General features: G+C 39.7%; 1 protein-coding gene across 1 annotated transcript in view; it reads right to left on the reverse strand.

The window, feature by feature from the left end:
- Positions 1-21,238, reverse strand: part of Ttn (titin) — a 269,525-nt gene that overhangs the window by 93,285 nt on the left and 155,002 nt on the right. The window contains 31 exon segments of the mRNA XM_036184883.1: positions 207-473; positions 582-706; positions 814-1,222; positions 1,316-1,594; positions 1,679-1,945; positions 2,054-2,320; positions 2,406-2,574; positions 3,163-3,260; positions 4,934-5,200; positions 5,962-6,085; positions 9,447-9,589; positions 10,407-10,533; positions 10,902-11,041; positions 11,133-11,399; positions 12,363-12,629; positions 12,741-13,007; positions 13,115-13,241; positions 13,377-13,516; positions 13,606-13,869; positions 13,989-14,255; positions 14,613-14,876; positions 14,985-15,111; positions 15,411-15,550; positions 15,887-16,162; positions 16,516-16,794; positions 16,936-17,337; positions 17,765-17,812; positions 18,943-19,032; positions 19,334-19,396; positions 19,806-19,895; positions 20,634-20,708. Coding sequence (XP_036040776.1) covers positions 207-473; positions 582-706; positions 814-1,222; positions 1,316-1,594; positions 1,679-1,945; positions 2,054-2,320; positions 2,406-2,574; positions 3,163-3,260; positions 4,934-5,200; positions 5,962-6,085; positions 9,447-9,589; positions 10,407-10,533; positions 10,902-11,041; positions 11,133-11,399; positions 12,363-12,629; positions 12,741-13,007; positions 13,115-13,241; positions 13,377-13,516; positions 13,606-13,869; positions 13,989-14,255; positions 14,613-14,876; positions 14,985-15,111; positions 15,411-15,550; positions 15,887-16,162; positions 16,516-16,794; positions 16,936-17,337; positions 17,765-17,812; positions 18,943-19,032; positions 19,334-19,396; positions 19,806-19,895; positions 20,634-20,708 — 6,135 coding nt within the window.

A 21,238-nucleotide genomic window follows, 5' to 3' on the forward strand; every position in this document is an offset into this window, starting at 1 on the left:
AGCTACCATGTCCCAGGAATAATCCAATGGTATGACGTGAATGCCATTAACTTCCTCTTTACAGTACGAGAAAGCAGAGATCTAACACATGAAACGGGTTTGAAAACCATAGGCTTTCACAAAGAGGATTTTGCTATAACTGTAAATTCTGAAATCTATGTAAGATCTGTGATTTCATGTGATTTCGTTCAAAGTTGGCGACTTACCAGCTAACTCGAGTTTAGCCCTGGCTTCTTTATCTTTGGCAATGAATCTGTATTCACCCTGGTCACGTGGCTTAATATCACAAATCTGTAGCCTGTGTATCTTTCCTTCACTCATCATCTGGTGCTTGTCGCCCTGGACAACAACCATGTTATTTCTAAGCCATTGGACCTCCACTTTATCTTTGTTGAGCTCAGCTAAAAAGATAACATCTGCTCCAGGGGCTTCAAGAATATCTTGAGGAGGTCTGATAATCTCAACAGGGATTTCTGGAAAGAAAATGTAAAAATAAAAACATACATATGCTTGTATATTTTAATCAGCACTGTAAACAATTGTCACTTCAGCTAGAATTATTCTCGAAGCCAATACAATACCTTCTACAAAAAGTCTAGCTCGGGACTTCCTGTCCTCCACACCACAAGCGTATTCACACTCATCTTCAAGCCGACAGTCCTTTATGATGAGTCTGTGGATGCTCCCATCCTTTTCAAATTTGTATCTGAAGGAGAGATTGAATGATTAGTCAGCTTGCGGCCCGAGTGTTAGACTGTCAAAGTGCACACACCAAAAACAGCAGGGCAAGGGCATCCAAGGCTTTTTGCATACTTTTTGCCTTCCTTGATTTCTCTTCCATTTCTGTACCATTTGACATTGGCTTTCTCTCTGGAGAGCTGGCAGGAAAAGACAGCGTCATCAAACTCTGTGACTGTCTGGTCTTCCAGGTGCTCCACAAATTCTGTCGGGGCTTCTATGATGAGCAGCTCTGCAATGGATTTGTCCTGTCCGGCCGTCACCATGTATTCACCTTCATCTGGAAAGCCACAGTCCTTGATGATAAGGGAGTGCTTGTACTTATCGATTCGGTACGTTATACGGTTGTCAAAGGCCACTTCTTCTCCATTTTTGGTCCACTTCAGTGTTACGTTGAGACGATTCACCTTGCACCAGAACGTGACTGATTTCTTCTCCATTGTTTCAATATCTTTAAGAGGTTCAACAATCCTAAGATCTTCCTCTGCAATAATAAAGAACAATAATGTTGAATTTAGTTGATTGCATAATATGAACTGCTAGGAAAAAATTCTCTAGGACCATCTAATTCGCATACCTTCCACGATGAGATGGGCTGCACTTTTAACATTTTCACCTCTGTGATTGGTCAAAGACACGTTGTAGTTGGCTTGGTCATCTAGGCGTGCATCCCTGATTCTGAGAGTGTAGACCAGATCTTTTTGGAGAATGATGTATTTGGAACTATCAAATATGGCCTCTTCATTTCTGAACCATTTGGCTTTGGCACCTTCAGTATTGACTTCGCAGTTGAAGACAGCCTCTTGTTGTTCCTTCACCTTGGTGTCTTTAAGAGGAACTATGATCTTCAGTTTTTCTGTAAACAAGCAGTAAGACTTTGTAGCATGATGAAGGACCAAAACGGCAATATATCAACCCAAAGAAGCAAGGAGAAACTTACCAATGACTGTCAGGTGAGCTGCAGCTCTGGCAGCCCCAACCATGACTACGTAAGTGCCCATGTCTTGTAATGTGGCATCTTTCACAACTAGGACTCTCTTTTTGCCCTCAGCAATGATGTCATATTTATCTCCAGATTCGAGTGTCTGGTCGTCCCTCTTCCACTGAACTTCAAAGCTTTCTTTGGAGATAGTGCAGACAAACTCAGCCTTCTCTCCTTCAAGTATTTCAAGGTTTTGAGGCTTTGAGATGAATTCAGCAGCAAGCTCTGGAAAGGAAAAAGTTGGAAGACATCGGAAATATAGGCATTTGTATCTGAATTGTTATAAGACTGGATAACTAGAAATAACATGCCCTTCCCCTGAGCTCTTCATACCGTGTACTTTGACCTTGCCGTCTGTCCGGGAACTTGGGAGCCGACAGTTGTAGCTGCCTGCGTCCTCAAGCTGCGCATTCTGAACAATCAGGATTCTCTTCCTTCCATCAGTAAGTATTTCAAATCTTCCTGTTTCTATGATCTCCTCATCCCCTTTGTACCAAATCACTTCTGCCCCAGGCTTGGAGACTTCGCACACCAGTTTGATAGTGTCTCCTTCACTAACTTCAAGGTTAGCAAGATTTTTTGTGAAGACAGCTTCTTCCTCTGTGGAGAAGAACCCACAATCATTAAAACCAGAGGTGGGTTTTCCTGACTAGTACATTTAGGCAAAGAAAGCCTTCACACTCACCAAGGACTGTCAGCATGCCGGAAGTTCTCGCTGTCCTCACTTCACAGGAATATTCTGCCTCATCATTCAGTAGACATTTGTTGACGACAAGAATTCGTACTGCTCCCTTAGAAATGATGTCATACTTTTTGCCCTTTTTAATCTCAGCACCATCTTTAAACCACTGAACCTGTATTTTAGGACAAATAGATTTTTTTCAATCAGTTTTCATGTTTTCCCTCACATGGTAGCCCTAACATGAACTAGGATCCTGAGGGCTTTTTTTTTTTTTTTTTAAATCAATCATAAGACATAGGAGGACAGATTAAAAATATAAATAAAAAACAAGAACAAAGGTACAAAGTACTATTGACCTGCTGTGATACTACTACCAATTATGAAAAAAATAACAGGATTATGCAAGTTTTGCATCTTAGGTGGCCTTAGATATCACATAAACAAGCTCCACTTCTGTGGAAATAGACTGAAAGTTGAAGGAATTTGGCAATAATAGTTCATGGCAATAAGAAATACTTAGCTAAAATATGGAATCACTGTTATTTGATTTTTTTTAAGATTAAAAAAAATAGCAATTCCAAATGACCCTAAATAAGTATCTTATGAGTTCAAGGTTTTTCTACTGAGTAATACTAAAATCAGTCCATCTTTCATGCTAAAATGGAAGTCAGAAGATTTAGCTAATTTTTCTTTCCTTCTAGCTGACTGAAAGTAAACAAAGTTACTTAACAATCTAAGGTAACACTGCGTAGTCACAGACCTTGGCATTTTCCTTGGAAATTTCACACTCAAAACGAGCTGTTTCTTTTTCTTTAACTTGAAGGTCCGTGAGTGGTCTTAGGAATTCCACATGAGGAGCTGTAAGAGAATGACATTGGAATTCAAACGAGGCTCCTGCAAATTTATCCTGATAGTTTTCTGGTATTCATGAAGAAAAAGTGATTCTCTCTCCTTCTCTTTTGATTTTTCAAGACAAGGTTTCTCTGTGTAGCCAGGCTGGCCTCAAGCTCAGACATCCGCCTGCCTTTGCTTCCCAAGTGCTGGGACTAAAGGCTGCACAGCCACCACCACCCAGCAAGAAGTGACTCCTTTTTGCAGGATTTATTTTTTTCTCTTCCCATCTTAACAGATTGCAGCTGATGTTGAAATCACTTTCAGCTTCCATTGGGAATGATGCTTTGCTTTTGAACTGTCTACTTCACGTGCCTTATGTCTTACTGTGTTACCAACTTAGTTCTTTCAAACTAAGATCCATCTCAGCTCTTTTGCATGACTACTGAAGGAAATACCTTCTTTCTTTTGGTACTACACCAGGGTTGAAGGATATTATTTGTCATAAGGAAAGAAATTATGAAACCAGTAGAATTCAAAGACAATAGTCAGAATTCAAAGACAATAGTCGAAGCCCTATAATCGGCATGAGTCCAGTTGGAATCACGTATATACAGCTTTCCATGTTTGACTCAGCTTTAAAGATTTCACATGCAAGTCAGGCATGTATTAGTGTGACAAACACTGTTCTATGCGGGGTGCTGCTTTGGCTTTTATATCTGTTGGTTCATGCATCTCCAGAAATCTGACTGCTGCTGTGCAGGATGGGGCAGCTGCCTCCTTGCCCTTCCATCTTTCAGAGCTCCTTACACAGCCTTCCCAAATCGACCCTTCTTGATCAGGAGGTTCTCAGACCAACGCTAGCTGCTAGGCTTGACGATAAGGCCTCCTGGCTGAGCCTTCTCCAAGAGGAAGTAGATGACAAGGGGAAGAAACCCCACGGGGCTGCTCTGAGGTGAGTGAAAGTGAGGAGCCAAGGCATGGAAAGAGTGACACAGTACAAGATGCCGGAAGCACAGTCAAAGCCACTAGGTTTTAGTTGTTGACAGACGAGAAGCAACAGAGCCAAACAAATACCGCAACAAAAATATACCATGAAAAATGTTTTGCTGGACAAAGCACATGAGCAAGCAGTTGGCATCCTGAGATAAAGAGTTATTTCTCTCACAGGGGGAGGAACAGTAGTGAAAATGATAGAGTTCTTGATTTAAAGAACCTGGGCCTCACTCAGCTTCTCATCCCTCCTTATTCTCAGATTGAATGATGTGACTGGGCTTTGTCCTGTTACAGTTGTTCTCAAGTACGTTCCTATCTAAACCACTTCCATTCTCGTTTCCCAGATATTCTCCAGGCCTGAAAACTTATCTTCCTTCCAAATGCAACCCGGGTTCTGTGCTTCTCTTTTGATTCGGTTGGTTTTCATCTCTAGCAGGATATTCATGTAGTGGGCATGAGCACATACAAAGAGCACAGCAGTACAGTGAAAAGTGCTGGATACCTTTTTCAAGACCAGACAGAACACAAGAAGGTTTCTAAAGAAACGTGTGAAGTATCAGGTTAGGTCAGCATTCACACTGTAAGTTGCCAAGAATTATGATTAGGCCTAGAAGGGCATGCATAAAGTGTCTTGGGTTTTTTGTTTTTGGTTTTTTTTTGCTACAAAGAGTTGCAAATGCTAAGTCCTGTGGAGGAATACTTACGAACAACGTTCAGGTTACAGGAGGTCTTAAAATCCTTAGCATCGCAAGTGTATGTTTTAATATCCTCTGGGGTGCAACCATGTATAATGAGCTTTCTGACCCTGCCATCAGCGACGATGTCGTATTTCTTGCTTTTGAGGATCTCTGTCCCATTTTTGAACCATTTCACCTTGGCATTTTCTCTGGACACTTCACATTCCAGTACTGCGGTGGCCTCCTCTTCGACCGTCTGGTCCTCAAGAGGCTTAGTGAACTCAACCGGGGGTTCTGAAAGAATCATACTTATGAGCTGCTTTCCTTCTCCAAGAGTTCCAGAACTTTCTCTAATTCCTCCTGGCATCTCCAGGGCTGCTTGTGTTCTAAGTTTACTCATTTGTGAAGCTATTTTTCACTTAGATGTTTTCCTTCAATAATGATGCTTTATCATTATTCATACATACAGAAAGTTTTTTCCCCTCCCCCCCCCTCCGGCTAGCCTGGAAACTCATTATGTAGACCAGGCTGGTTTCAAACTTGTGGCAATCCTTTGCCTCTGCCTCTTCAATGTTAGGCTTACAAGAAAAATAATTATAAAATAATTATGAAACATAAAGGAAATAATGGCCAACATTTTCATAAAATGGGTTGGCAATAATTATTTCACCCGTTGTTTTTGGAACTAGTCAAAAATACAATAATAGCATAGAGACAAAAAGTGTGTGTAAAACTCATGTTAGTTTTGTTGTTTTCCGAGATAGGTTTCTCTGTGTAGTCCTGACTGTCCTGGATCTCTCTTCTGCAGACCAGGCTGGCTTTGAACTCACAGAGATCTGCATGTCTCTGCCTCCTGAGTGCTGGGATTAAAGGTGTGCACACTGCCTCACCATTAAAAACACAACCTTTATTTTGTTATGCCAAAATGTAAAATTAGACTTTGGGATAATTGATTTTAATGAAGTGCGGCACTCTTGCACAAAAACAATGAAGAGGAGGCATTATTTATGATTCTCTTCATGATATGTGCATTTAGGAATAAGCTTTGTAATTACCTTTCACAAAGAGATTGGCCTGAGTTTTGAAATCCTTTGCTGTCAGTTGGACTTCTCCTGCATCTTCCAGCTTCACATCCCTCAGGGTGAGTGTGTGAACTCTTCCTTCTGAACGTGTCACCACCTTGTTGAGTTTTAAAAGAGTTCAGGCAACAAATAAATGACAGCCACCAAAACTTTAGGAACACTTTAGGTTTTCTTAGATACCGTTGTATAAATATGAGGTAACCTTTTATATTGAACTTGCACAGACCAATTTCTATTTATATTTCTGAACTTGTGAAAAATACATATAATTGGGGGTTGGAGATTTAGCTCAGTGGTAGAATGCTTGCCTAGCAGGCACAAGGCCCTGGGTTCAGTCCTCAGCTCTGGAAAAAACAAACAAACAAACAAAACAAAACAAAAAATACATATAATTATAAATATGTATGCATTTCTGTTTTGCTTTGGGGTTTGTGTGCAGAAAGAAAGACTTTAGAGAGGATTAAAAATGATTGGCTACTGTAAGCTAAAAGTAGATTTTTTTTTTTTCTGAAAGAAAATTGTATGTTCTAAAGGAAGGTGATGATCACAGAATGACAAGCTAGAATTCCTCTCCCATTTATTTTAGCAATTCAGTTTACTTTGCAAATGAATGTGATCCATGATTCATTTGTACAATTTCTGAATTCTGTTATCAAATTTCTTTGATGTTAACTGTTCTGTTTTCCCATATTTGAGCATCAATAATGGGAAAATCAGGTATTATTGGTGCTGTTATAGGTAGAGTCTTTCTGAAAGTAAAATGAGAAGACTGGGGTTTGTCTAGTTCTAGAATCTAAGATTTTTCAAAAGATTTTTCTGCTCTGTTGAGATTGGTTTTAGTACTGCTTAAGTGTCCACTTAGAGTTAAAACTTATGAAAACTATTTTCTGGTGAAAATATTTGTATTTATTTTGCTAGGGGTAGAAGAAAGAGTTAGGAATACAGTTTCACTGAAAAGTATTTTCCTCAAACAAGAAGATGGTGTAGTTATTCATATAATTGCCCTTAATATTGAGAACAACTAAAACAATAATAAAGAATAATATACAGGTAGGAGACAGTAGTTAAAATTTATCCTAGGTACATAGCTGCTACTTATTTGAGGAGGTAGAGTCTAAATAGGACTTTAAAAAAAGTTCTGACTGTGAATTTTGAACTTTGACTTACGGCTTTAGTTAAGAAATTTTAGTTTCTAACACATACACAAATATATAATACCTATTAATGCATTGATTTGTCATCTGAATTGTTCTAAGAAAGCTATAAGATATTCTCTGTCACTGAATATATTGCCCAGCATATATGGGTTTTCAATAAACGGCTTATGTAGACCACTGTCAATATTTTGACTATGTTAAAATAAAAAGCATACAAAAAAAGAAATACAACAGATAGAAAAATAAACCAACAAAATGAATGCCAATTTTTTTTGTAGAATATGTAATGATAATACTAATAGTTATCATTTATTAATTTCAAAAAGGGCATACTGAGAGAACACAGACTACATTACCAAGCTGTTAAAATTTAAATACAAAATTACCAAAAGCCACTGAGAATTTAGCATTTAGCAGTTTTTACTTGTCTAAAAGTGATCAAAACCAAAAATGAAAGAAAAAATAGTTTATTTCCAAAATGCTGTCTTCTAGTTTCATGTCTGTAAGTTGTCTTGTCTGATGACTCTTGGTGTAGAGGTTAAAAGTTTTTACACAAAGTTAGATAAAAAGGCCTGAGTTAAAAATGACAAGAACAATTTGTGCTAACAGAATTAGTTTAAACAAAACCTAGAAACTGTAATAAGTGAACATGCTACTTTGCAGTTCATACTTAAATTCCTTTTGAAAAGAGACATTTAAGAGGACCAAGATCAAGTTCATAGAAGGATTACTATTTTGGGAGGCTACAGGGATGGATTAACATTCCTAAGCACAGGGACACAGTGGGCAGCCCTCTGCCTCCAGCGGACCCGCCCTTCCTAACCCTAGGAAAAAATGTAATGATGATAATAGATTTCCCCCCTTGAGTAAAACAAATGCAAGATTTTTAGGAATCTACATTTTAATCGAAGAAGTAGTGCTCTTATATTAGAATGAAGAGTCATCTTTCTTTTCTAATAAAAAACTTGTAGTTTGACCCCCAAAATAAGAAACCACTTAGACTGAATAGGAAAGAAGAGGTACACATGAAAACAAGAAACTTGAGATGAAGCCAGCACCTAGTTCAGCATGTAGAAGACATTGTGATAAGAGAAGTTTTCTGGTGTGTAGATCAATTCTCATGCTACATTTGGGATGTTCTGCTGCCTTTTGGTAACAATGGAAACCAAAGGTCATGGTCCTCTGTGTGATGAGAAGAACCTATCTACCAGACCATTGTTACTGAGTTATTACTTAGTCATTTAGTAGAATGCTAATTTTTAAAACCTGTTTTCAAACATCTACATGAAGGTAATGTCTTCTAGTATTTCTAGTCCTCTTTGTGAAACTAAATCCCCTTCCAATGATATTTTTCGAGTCTTCAAATTTTGAAGTGTATAGAAGTTTTACATATGGTCAGTATTATTTCTTGAATATTGGGCAATGTGAAAGCCACGGAACAATGAAATGCGCTATATTTTTCTATGTTTTATCTTTAAGAATTCAAAATGCATGGTGAATTATCAAGCTAATTTGAGTATTATCTCTTCACTGAACAGGGATTGCATACATTTACTTTCCTGATCCAAACAGAAGCCCAGGAGGTACAGAATACATAGATCAGTTTATCTGAATAAATGGCTCAGTTTTCCCTTTTGGGTTGGATGTTGAGCCTCAGGAATTAGTAAAAGCTAAGGAAGTTCACCCAAACTTCTCAAAAGTTGATTCATTTGCACACAGGGACCCAGCACCCTTCTTTCTCCCCATTCCACCAGCTGCACTTTAAATAGTCCTCTTGCATTCCAGAATTTGCACAGCCCAAAGCACTTGAGTGTTAAAAATAGCCTTGGAGAAATGCTGGAAGAGAAAACCTGCTCAGAAGTTATCTCTCTGACTCAATCAACTGCCTGAAATGGAGTTCCCGTCGTCTCCTCTTAATGCGCTTCTATGCAGAGCACTAGATAACCCTGGAGGAGCGGGTGTGCACGGCTGCTGCTGAGAACCCAGTCAGAAAGCCCCTTTTCTCTAGACTTTCATCACACCTACAAGCTGGCTTTGATGGCTAATGAGAATTTGCCTTTTTTTTTTTCCCAGAAAAAACTGATCTTATTTAAAATTGTTATTTCTATTTTAGCAAAAAACTAACATCAGGTTAAACTGAGTGTAAATTTGAAAACTCCATCTTAAAGTTTCAGCAGAAATCAAGTTAGAGGAAGAAGAGCTGTAGAGGCTGGGGAGGGGACATTAGAAAGAACGAACAAAGGACAATGAAAATGACCCCAAGGGAGAAAGGTGAAGCAGCGCCTTGTGTGCCCGCTTTACCTTATCATCAGGCTCCAGTTTCTTCCCTTTGAGGTACCACTCCACTGGGATATCCTCATAAGAGAGCTCGCAGTCAAAGGTGGCTGTTTCCCCTGCAGTCACTGTGACATCCTTTAGAGGCCTCAGAAGACCAATTATCCGCGCTTTGCGAGAGGAAAGAAAATGCCTTGTATTACTCATTCTGTAATTCCCAAGAATAGATAGATTTAATTCTTCATTTCCATGGTTGTTCTCTTCAAGAAGGAATGAGCCACAGGACTGGCTGTTGTTTTAACTCCCATGTGTACGTGGCCCCGTGGTGCTGAGAAGGGGAGAGCAGGCAGCCAAAGAGCCGGTGTTTGTAGGGAGCCCCTTCTTCAGGATATACAAGGTCAGCAAGAAATCTAGGCTGCATCTGTCTCTCTGCCAGGCGTCAAGTTCCTCCTGCTACATAAGGTATGTGACCTCCAAAATAACTAAGGCTCTGATTGGGAGAGACAAGGGGTCCTTGGCCCCACAGCCTGTCAGTGTCCATCAACTACTTGGCACCTTCCAAAAATGGGAACCTAATTCTTCTGCCCCCCTTCTTGAGTTGAAAATGCCCACACAGCAAAGGCCTACAGTTGGACAGTCACTTGAGTGATGCGGCTTTTTTTTTTTTTTTTTTTTTTAAGAAATTTTAATTCTCAGTTTCTACTGTAGGTTTATCTGTTTTTGAATGAAAGAATTGCTAGAGCAGAAAAATGTGACTTGCTTAATTTGTTATTGTTGTTCAAATGACAAAGTTGCTAAAAAACGTCAGGACTTTAGAATCTGAAGGACTTTTATATCAGGAGGTCAAAAATATAAGAAAGCCAGTTTTTATACACAAATAGTATTTTCTAATCCCAATTAATGTCACACATATTCACTTTCTATGAAAGTATGGAGTAAGTTGTTTGTTTTTGTTTTTGTTTTTAAACCAAAACATGTCATACTTACGCTTAACTCGGAGGTGGGCACTAGATTTGACATTGGCAGCTTGGAAATCTACACCTCCAGTCTGGTCCAGGCGGCAGTTGTGTAAGATAAGAACATGTATCTTGCCTTCTTCTTTAATTTCACATTCCTGTACCAAAGAAAAGAGAGTGTTTCTCAGCGAGTAATGTTGAGACTTCTTTCATAGATATATAATATAATTTTTAAAAGGATGCTACAAATGAATGGATATATACAAACATAGCTCCCAGGTACTTTCAGGAAAAATATTTCTTTTAGCTGCATTAGAGAGAATACATATAACTGCTGGGCAAGAATCAATGCGAAAGTGACCTTCCTAGTCCATTCATAGACCCCAACCTCTCTCTTTGGCTCCAGGCCCCATATAGAACTTGATACCATGTTTTAAATGCCCCACATGCACCCTGACTTTTCGCCTGTCCTTTTCCATTTCACACTATCCCTCTTAAGTGCTGACAGGTTCAGAAATAGCCGTACAGGTGTTTGGAGCAGTGCCTCTCCCTTGAGTTTCCAGTTGGCATGGATATCATCTTCAGAGATTTCGGTTTCAAAGCGTGCCGTCTCGGTCTCCATCACCTCAACACTGTACAGGGGTCGCACCAGTTTAATTTCTCGATCTGGAAAAATGAAGGGTCAACATGTGCTATTAGTCTCTGGCAGAGAAGACTCCCATGGCATCTACAGGGAGACGCATAGAGACTTCCTCACCCTCAATGTCAAGTTTTCCGGAGGTCTGGTCTGTTCCACAGTCACAGGTATACTGGCCAATGTCGGATTTCAAGGCTTTCTTGAGGATCAGCATCCTCTTCTTGCCATCAGCCTTAATCACAACATTTTTAGATGGCTTTAATTCCTTCCCATCCTTAAACCATTTCACAGGTGCGTCTGCTTTGCTGATTTCACACTGAAGAATCACTTCATCCTTCTCCACGCCTGTGTAATCTTGGAGCTTCCCTGTGAAGTATGGGTCTCCTTCTGCAGGTAAAGACAAGTGGAGAACTGTTACCCACCTAGAGAGCTGGGGACCCCTGAGCAGGTTTAATGGTTCCAAGTATCCTTTAAAATGGTACCAAAATGTCCATCATTCAGAATCTCTAGTTTCCAAATGTTAGGAGGAGAATCAGTACACAGGTCTTATCATGAGTCAAAATCATGTGCTTTGACTTTTAAACTCATCTATTGGGAATTTAAAAAAAATTACCAATAGCTTAAAGGACACATGCAGTTGAACTTTTGAGCATATTCCTGAATCATTTGTCCAGGTTTCCAAATTCTTATCCACTCCCATCAGGTCTTGAAGTTTCAGATTTACATGCCCCCCCCCCAACCCCAGTCTATCAATAGTTTGCCATGAGAGTGTCTATATACGTTAGGCTTCCTAAGTGGATTTCCTTATGGAAAGGACCAAGGAGACTAGTGAGATTTACTAAATTCTTTTAGCCTCTCTCTGTAGAAACTTGAAAGGCTACTATTCTGAAATAATTTTGATAGAGGAAAGAGAAAGTATTTATGCATTCTTATTTTACATGACAAGCCAGTTTTAATCTGATTTTGGCTATTTTGTGGGTCTAAGAAAATGATGATCACCCTACTTCTCTGTATTTTTGGGGACATGTATTTCAGAAACACTTGCCAGTGCATGTGGTGGTTTCTTAAGCACATTTCCATGCAGCATTACACTCAGAAGACTATTTCCTATCACACACACTCCACACTTTTCTGTTCAATTTTATGTAATGTGATTCAGTTTTAAGAAATGCCTACCCGCCGGGCGGTGGTGGCACACGCCTGTAATCCCAGCACTTGGGAGGCAGAGGCAGATGGATCTCTGTGAGTTCGAGGCCAGCCTGGTCTACAGAGCTAGTCCAGGACAGGCTCCAAAGCTACAGAGAAACCTTGTCTCGAAAAACCAAAAAAAAAAAAAAAAAAAATGCCTACCCAGCACGGTGAGCTTAGCTTCTGAACTTATGCCCATGGCCTCCACTTTAATTTGGGAGGTGTCATCAATAGACAGGTCTTTGAATGTGATAGAGTGCGTTTTCCCTTCATCATGCATGGAGACTCGCTTGCTGGTGTGAAGGCGTTGGTCATTCTTGAACCAGCTCACTGGGATGTTGTCATGGGACAGCTCTACCGTAAACACAGCCTCTTCCCTCTCTTTGGCCGTCACATCCTTAAGTGGGGTGAGGAATTTGAGCCGGATTCCTGTCAAAGAAAACCCAACTCATTATTGCGATCACTTTAACAAGGGCATGTAAAACTAAATGCAAAAACTATATAGTTCTGTAGACAGCCGATATAACAAAGAATTTTCACCTTCAATGATCAGTTTGCCGCTGGTCCGTTTATCCTCTGCTTCAAACATGTATTTGGCTTCATCTTCAAAAGCAGCTGACTTGATCACCAGTGAGTGCCTGGTGCCATCCTTGATGAGTTCAAATCTGTCATCACCTGTGATTTCCTGGGTTCCTTTCAGCCAGCGGAAGGTTTTGGGTTCCCTGGATACTTCACACTCAAATTTAGCCTCGTCTTTCTCGAAGACTTTGACGTCGCTGAGAGGCGTGATGAAAATGAGCGGTAATTCTGAAAGAGAAGCCGGAGCAGACCACATCAGAGCATGCTTGCTTCCAGCCCCATCAACTCTGTGTCAGCAGGGAACTAAACCGTGTCTGCAAGCGTAGTTAGCGTACCTTTCACTTTCAGATTGGCTGCTGATTTAGCATTGGCAGCCTGGAAGGAAACCTCCCCGGTCATATCCAGTTGGCAGTTATAAAGAACCAGGACATGTTTCTTCCCATCCTCGATGATTTCGCAGTCCTATGAAGAGTGAACATAGACAGTATTTACATATTACAGGACTTCTCTCGAGTCACCAAGGAATTATACTTTTGGGAGACCTGAGAAAAACATGCAACCCCCTCATCTCTGACCGGCTCTGCTGTGGTCACTTACAGGAGAAGCAGTCAAAGGCTCTCCCTTTAACTTCCATTGGCCGTGCACGTCAGGCTCAGACAGTTCAATTTCAAAGCGGGCAGTTTCGCCCACAAACACTTCCACGCCGTACAGAGGCTTTTCTACTTTGATGAGTCGCGCTGAAAGAACACAAGGTTCGGTGAGCGGGACCGAGCCAAATGCATTGCAGCCTCTGAGATGGGAAAATTACAATTTGGGGATAACTCACCCTCAACAGTGACATTGGCCTTGGTGGTGTCCGTGCCGCAGTCGCACACGTATTCGCCTTTATCCTTAAGCTCCGCCTTCTTGATCTTTAAAATGCGGCGCAGGCCGTCGGTCTTGACAGAATGCTTGGGTGAAGGCACGATCTCTTCCCCATCTTTGAACCATTTCACTGGCACGTCTTTACTCACTTCACACTTGAGGATGATCTCATCCTTCTCCACGCCAGTCTTGTCATGTAATTTCACAGTGAAGTAGGGATCCGCCTCTGCCAGGGATACCCAAGCATATCGTCAGAAAAAATAAATGTGGAGACTGAAGCCTATTAAAGAGCCTGGGGGTGGAAATACACACTGTGCTACCCATTGGGAAGCTGGTCCTACTTACCCAAGACCTTCAGGTTGGCTGTGGAGCTGAGGTTCTTCACTTGAGCTCTGATCTGTGAGATGTCATCCAGTGTCACCTCTCTCATTTCCAGTTTATAAGTCTTTCCTTCAGAAGACATGAGCACCGTCCTGGTTGTGTGCAGCTTGACATCGTTTTTGAACCAGACTACGTGCATTTTTTCGTGAGAGAGCTCACAAACAAAGGTTGCTGTTTCGCCTTCTTTCACTGTTTGATCTTCCAGAGGTGATATGAACTTCAGTCTTATGCCTACAGTGCAAGCAGGTAACACATTCAGGAGTGCAGGTCACCCAGAGAAAGACCCTACTCTACTCTGTGTGGGTCAAATGCAGCTACCTCATGAGGCATTTATCTGTTCTTTTTAGATGGGGTTATTCTTCATTTTAAAAGCTAAGTGGTTTTTTTTTTTGGGAGGGGGGAATGGTTTAGTGTGTGTGTGTGTGTGTGTGTGTGTGTGCTCTATGACACTGTGAAAGGAATCGTGACACTTGCCATTAATTGCTAGCTCTTAGAACTTGGTATCCTGTCTTTAAATTCATTGGAAAATCAAACAGGGACACCTACATACTGGATATAACATTTAGATATCTTCGATGGGCTGTTTACCTGTCACAAATAATTGTGCTGATGACTTCTTGCCCTCCACCTCTGCAGTATAGACCCCTTCATCATCAAACTGAGAATCATTGATGACAAGCATGTGTTTCTTTCCATCAGCAATGATATCAAATTTGTCAGATGCCTTGATTATATCAGGCCCTTTAGACCATATGACATTTGCCTCTCGGGTGAGGACACACTCAAACCGAGCCTGTCGCTTCTCTGGGACAGTCACATCCTTCAGGGGTACAGCAAAGTCAAGTTCGATTTCTGAAAAATCAGATAGTAAGAAAAAAAAAACAAAAACACGAGATGTTTCAGCTGCAGAGGATGGGGAAAGGAAGCTGAGCCCACTCCTTGAGTTCTAAAGCCCTGTACCTTTGACTGTCAAAATGGCAGTGGTGACTGCGTTGCAAGCCTGGTACAGGACTTCACCAGCTTGGTCCAATTTCACTTTGTGCAGAGTTAAGAAGCGTTTCCCGCCTTCAGCTTTGATTTCGCAAGTCTGAAAAAAAACCCCAGCAGCTTTCATTAGTATTCACATGAAATGATGATGCCCTTAGAGAATATTTCTTGTATGGATTTCTATTCAGCATCAAATGATGAACATAAAAGACAAACATGGCCGTTTGAAAAATTTACCAAATTTTATCCAAGTTGTCCACAAAGAGTGCATTAAATAATTTCCCTCCTTTGGGAGTTTAGGAACCCTAGCCCATTGTTGTTAATGAAGCCTGCATACCCAACTTAAATGAGGCTGTAGTCATTTCCCATGGCTAGTAACTTCCAGTGGGAGGTACTCACAGGCGAGGGTCTCAGAAGTTCTCCCTTTAGTTTCCACTCCCCGGGAATGTCAGCCTCTGAGATCTCTGCATCGAAGCTGGCGCTTTCCTTCTCATAAATGGTGACATCTTCTATTGGCTTAAGCAGCTCAACATCACGCTCTGTATCCATCAGAGATAAAGTAACACAAGGCTTTAGACAATCTAGCCATATGTCACTTTTTAAAATGAAGAACTTCATACATGCGATACTATGTTTTGATCAAATCCACCCTGGTTCCTCCTCCTCCAATTCTTCTCCTACCCACTCCTTTTCCCTTTCAACATCACGTGATCACTCTTTAAAACAAAACAAAAACCAAGCAAAACCACTGAGTCTTCCCATTGCTACCTCTGTGTAGGTTTGTCTACCCATTCAATTTTGTACTTGAGGGGTGAAGTTTTGCCGTATGCATGCACAGAATTTATCTTTCCAAGTAACAGGTAAGATTCTTCTACCTCCAAGTGTCAGCTTTGCTGGGTATCTTTTCCCTTCAATCTCTATGGCGTACTCATCAATATCTTCAGGCATAGCGTTCTTAACTTTGAGAATGAGATGGTTGCCCTCTCTTAATATCTCAGTCTTGTCATTGGGTTCCAAGGGGATCTCATCATATCCTTTGAACCACTTAAAGTTTGGTGTGTCCTTGGCGATGTCGCAGGTGAAAACAGCCGTCCCCTTGGGCTTCACGTGCTGGTCTCGGATAGGCTTAACCAACCATTCTCTGATGATTTCTATTGGAAACAAAGAGAGAAAGAATAAATGAGTTCTTTGGGAAATTTCAGAAATAGGAAAAATTCAGGAAATGATGTAATTAATTTATGAGATGCTGATATTGCTCCTTTTAAATAAGGTATCAATGATATTTCTGGTATTCAGACATTGGGAAACAGTTATTCTGTTGTCTTAGCATAAAAAGAATAATTTTGTAGCAAAGAACTAACTAACTAACTATATATATACATATATATATATATACACATATATATATATATTAGATGTAGATCTAGATTTCATTTTGTGCCTATATTGGTCTCAAATTCATGTGCCCAAGCATCCCTCTCAGCTCTGCCTCACATGTACCCACCTACTACTTTCACACAGGAAGAGCATTCCAGGTTGTTGGCATTTTCTACAGTAACAGTGTATGTCCCAGCATCAGTATCATCTGCGTCGTTGATGGTAAGGGCCCGCATCAAGCCAATGACACCCGGCACAATCCTGCCAGGTTTCTCCACCACAATCTTGCCATCCTTCCTCCAGACCACATCTCGCTCTTTGTTCAGCTCGCAACTCAAGTACAATGGCTGCCCCTTGACCACCGTGACTTCCTCTTCCAGTGTTTTCACGAAACGAACAGGAAGTTCTGTGGAGAATTTCAATCAAATACATTTAAAGTTTTCAATGAAATAAAACTCGGAGGTTTTGTCTGAAATTAAAATGAAGGTTGCTACTGAGGTCTCTGTTATAAAATTTAAGATTGATCATGTGCAGAACTTCAAGTTACCTTCTACGATGAGTTTGGCTGTGGACGTCTTTTCTTTATTTCCCAAACGTAGCACACAGGTGTATTCACCAGCATCGGAAAGCTGAACATCAATGATATGCAGCTTTCTGTCTTTACCATCTGCAATGAACCTGTGCTTTGGGCTCTCGCGGATGTTACTGCCATCCTTCATCCAGGTTGTAATGGCGGTGGATGGGGAGACCAAACATTCAAAGATGGCAGAAGAGCCCACAGACTCTGCCTCTGTCAAGACGATGTCTTTAATTTCTTTCACGAATTTCAGTGGCACAGCCTTCAGTTGGTAGGTGAATGGGGCTTCATCTGGAGGTTTCTCCCCACCGCTTCCTGGTCTGAGCTTTTTCCTTTCAGCTTCTATTGGTGATGGAGTCTTCTTGGCCACACCTAGTTCAAAGCAAAGTGCAAAGTTAACTGGGCTTCTCCATAGGCATCACGATGTGTATGTAAAGTGATGAGAAGGCAGGAATAGAGAAACAAAGACTTGACAATTGGGAGGTCAGACATGAAGAGGAAAAGGCCCAAGAACTAATAGGGACAGCTTTTTCCCAAGTTACAGTTCTGTGTGTAAAATATCCAGATTAATTACAATTATTTTACTTGTTATAAATAAATATATATGAATGAAAAATCAAGATACAAATTCGTCATAGTAAAGTTTATTTTGTTTTATTCATAGCATCTACTTGAATAAATACTAGCAGCAGTGTCAGAAATCAAGATTATACAATTTGAAAACAGTTTCCTTTGACTGTAAAGTCTGGGAATTCACAAGGCAAAATGTTACCACAGGTTCGAGGAACATGAAACTCACCTTTGATGGGGCCTTTTGGCTTGGTTGCCTCATCCTTAGGTTTGGCTTCTGAAATTAAAAAGATAAGCATTTGTGCAATTTTCATTCTTATTTCAGTCTTCTCAGGAAACCACATGGGATGAGTCATGTTCTTTGTTATATATATTAATATATAAAGAGAAACCAATTTCATTTATATGGCTTCTATGGAGAATACTTTGGTATTTCTAAGAAGGCATATTCTCAAATCAATGTAACCAGGCTAAATTGCCAGCAAATTTAGCACTAAAAAAATTCTTTTAGAGGTTGGAGTCAAGATCATTGGTTATCTGCTAGCATGTGCAAGGCCTGGCGTCCAACAGTTACAATTAATTAATGAATAAAAACAAAACTTTTGACAAGTATCATTATTCTCTTTCCATATCTGGAGGGTCCACCACTGACCTCTGAGAAGGGGTTTTGCCCTTGATTAGTTTTACAAACTGTTTTTACAAGATACTTTATATGTTGGTTATATGAACCAAAGAAATTAAAATTTTTTCCCAATAAGTGATAGGAAAAGAGCCAAGAATGACTAAAAGTCCTTTTATGTTGCTGTTGGTATATAAATTGAGTAGACTAACAAATCCAGAGAAGACTAAGAACATTAGCCCAGGGAGAGTCATTACCTTTTTCTAAATAAAGCATAAATCATAAACACAGGTGATTAAATGTAGCATAAATATCAATAATTAAACTATCTTTAAAAGAACATCCTGTATTTTTCCCCACCATTAAACACAATCAAAACCCAAAAACTTGTGGGTAACTTCATGTGAAAATTTAAAGTGTCTTAGCAACTTGTCACTGATTGACCATTTTGGATGTGTATAATGATAGCAATCATGAATGCCATCAGGTTTAGTTTTAAAATTGCCACCTGAGTGACAAAATACTGAAGAGTTCAAATATCAGTAGTAAGTATCTTAAGTTTGAACTTGAGATGGCTACACTGTTTAGTACATTTAAAAAATTTACTACTGATTTAAATCCATCTATAGATATAAAGGCTGAACAGTATATAGCCCCTAGGTGGAGTGTATCAGGTGAAGAAAACATAAGCGTTTACCCCACACTCCTGAACTTCACAGGATGCTCAAACTTTAGTCCAGTGTGAAGCCACCCACAGAAGCTAGCTACAAGAGAGCCAGGATACAAACCTGCTTTCTTTCCGACCACCGGTGCTGTCACTGGGGCAGCGATAGGCGTGGGCGTGGGCTCCATGGGGGGAGCTTTCACGGTCTTCACCTCTGTGGAGAGAAGAAGATGCCTATTGTCTTAAGACAGCCACTTGTCACCCCCTACAACAACCACCTTTGGTGGTCGGCTGCCTTCCATGGTGCAAAGTTGAACTCTTCAAATAGCTAGTTTTTCTGAGAGCACTATCTAAACATATCGAGATATTGGAAATAATCGAAGCACAGTGATTTTTCTATTTTTATTGAATGTATAACACTTTTAATTAAAAACCAAATTTCTTTTCCTCCCCTCCCCATTGGCTATGTGGAGTTTGAAGGAACACTCACTCACCCTGAGGATAAGCTTGCTTACCTGGTTCAGGCTTTGGCTTTGGTTCAGGTCCAGGGAGAGGTATTGCTGGCTTAATTTCAGGAACTAAGATAATTCACAGAAATAATCAGGTTATCATAATACTTTGTAAGTTTTTCACAAAGTCAAAACTGTAAGTAAGCTAATTTAATGTATACAATGATGCTAGGATAGATATGTTTATCAAATGTTTAAATACATATATGGTTATCAAATCAAATATTTGATCTAAACATTTTTCATGTTCAACAAAATATTTTAAAACATTTGATTGGATTTGAAGTTGTTATTCAGCTCATTGCCCATCCCTAGTAATTTATTTAACAAGCTGTGATAATTAGCAAATTGCACAGAAATGGTGAAGAAAACAGGATATGCATCATGACTGGTCACGACGTATATCAGTATAATGATATTGTGATGCTATGTGGATGCATTCTTAGAGACAACCAAGAATATGCCAAGAGAATTATACCTTTGGTTGGTTCTGGAACTTTCCTTTCCCTCGGTGTAGGCTCTGGGGGAGCTTCAACTTCTTCGACAGCTTTTGGAGGTGGTGGTGGTACTAAGGAAAGAAGGTCATTGTCTAATGTTAGTTTAGAAAGCAAGTTACCTGGAAACTCAGATTGAAAAATCATTTCTCAAAAATGCTAGTGGTGGCTTTTATACAAACCATATTTTATAGATCAGTCTCTATTTTCTTCTCATGACTGTGCTTCTGTTTTCCTTCCTTTCTTCCTCCCTCCCTCCTTCTCTCTCCCTCTTTCTTTCCATCTGTCTGTCTGTCTACTTGGTCCCAACTTCTGGTATCTCCCCACTTCTAAACCAGTTTCACCACATCTCAGTAATCACTCCCTTTGACAACAGGCAGATGGTAGACATCAATCCACCTAAGAGTTCCCAGATTTAGGAAGCACTGTTAACACCCTCCCATGAATTTATTCCATAGCCAACTAGATGATTTCAGCCATTGCCATGGGGAGAACTTAGACGACAAACTAACAACAATAACGATAATCAAGTATGGGGAAATTCATAAATGGATCTGGAAATTATAATCCTGTAAGAATAGATGCTATACTTATTTCTAGCTCAAAGACCAAGAAGTTTTTGTATTTGGAAATTACTGTAAAATATTGAAACAGAAAGCAGACAATGGAACATATATACATTACAGACAGATGAAATATGAAGCTATGTTTATATTAAACTTCATTTATGTTTACAAAATAAACCTTTTGTTACATGTCCACTTTGTTGAAAGAGAATTTCATAAATTGCCATTTATGAAAATGATTCCTACCTTCCGGTTTTTTAACTTTTTCTACTTTTTTAGGCTCTACTTTAGGTTCTTCTTCTTCAGGTCTCTTTCTTAGAACTTAAAAGACAAAAAGGTTTATATGTAAACCAAGAGGAGCTAATGACAAGGTTGAATAAGCTTGATGAACACAGATAATGGACAAAGCATGGACAATGAAAAGCATGCAAGCCAGCACAGTGGGAGATTAGCATTTATGAGAAAAATGTTTTTATTTCCCACATTTACCAAATCAAAATTTATTATGTTAATTCATAGAAGATTTGGAAACACTTCATATCTCTCTAGATACTCTGCCCAGAGACAACTATGGGGCAAAATGGCTCAAATAAAAGTAATAAATTATTTGAATAGCAACAAATTCTAATAATTCAACATAATTTATTGACTACTATTTAAATAAAAATTAGTTTAAGTGCAGAAATCTAAAGTCATGTAGCTTAGAGATCAATAATTCCATAAGAAGACAAGGTTAGAATTCGATCTTTCATGAGTCTCTTGCATCTATGTCTTTCATACTTAATAGGAAAGGGATGTTTAGTTTTATAAAAAGTGTTATTGGTTGTGGTGATCTTGTATCATACTAAAAT

Source organism: Onychomys torridus, chromosome 4, assembly GCF_903995425.1.
Source record: "Onychomys torridus chromosome 4, mOncTor1.1, whole genome shotgun sequence".
Classification (NCBI taxonomy): Eukaryota; Metazoa; Chordata; class Mammalia; order Rodentia; family Cricetidae; genus Onychomys; species Onychomys torridus.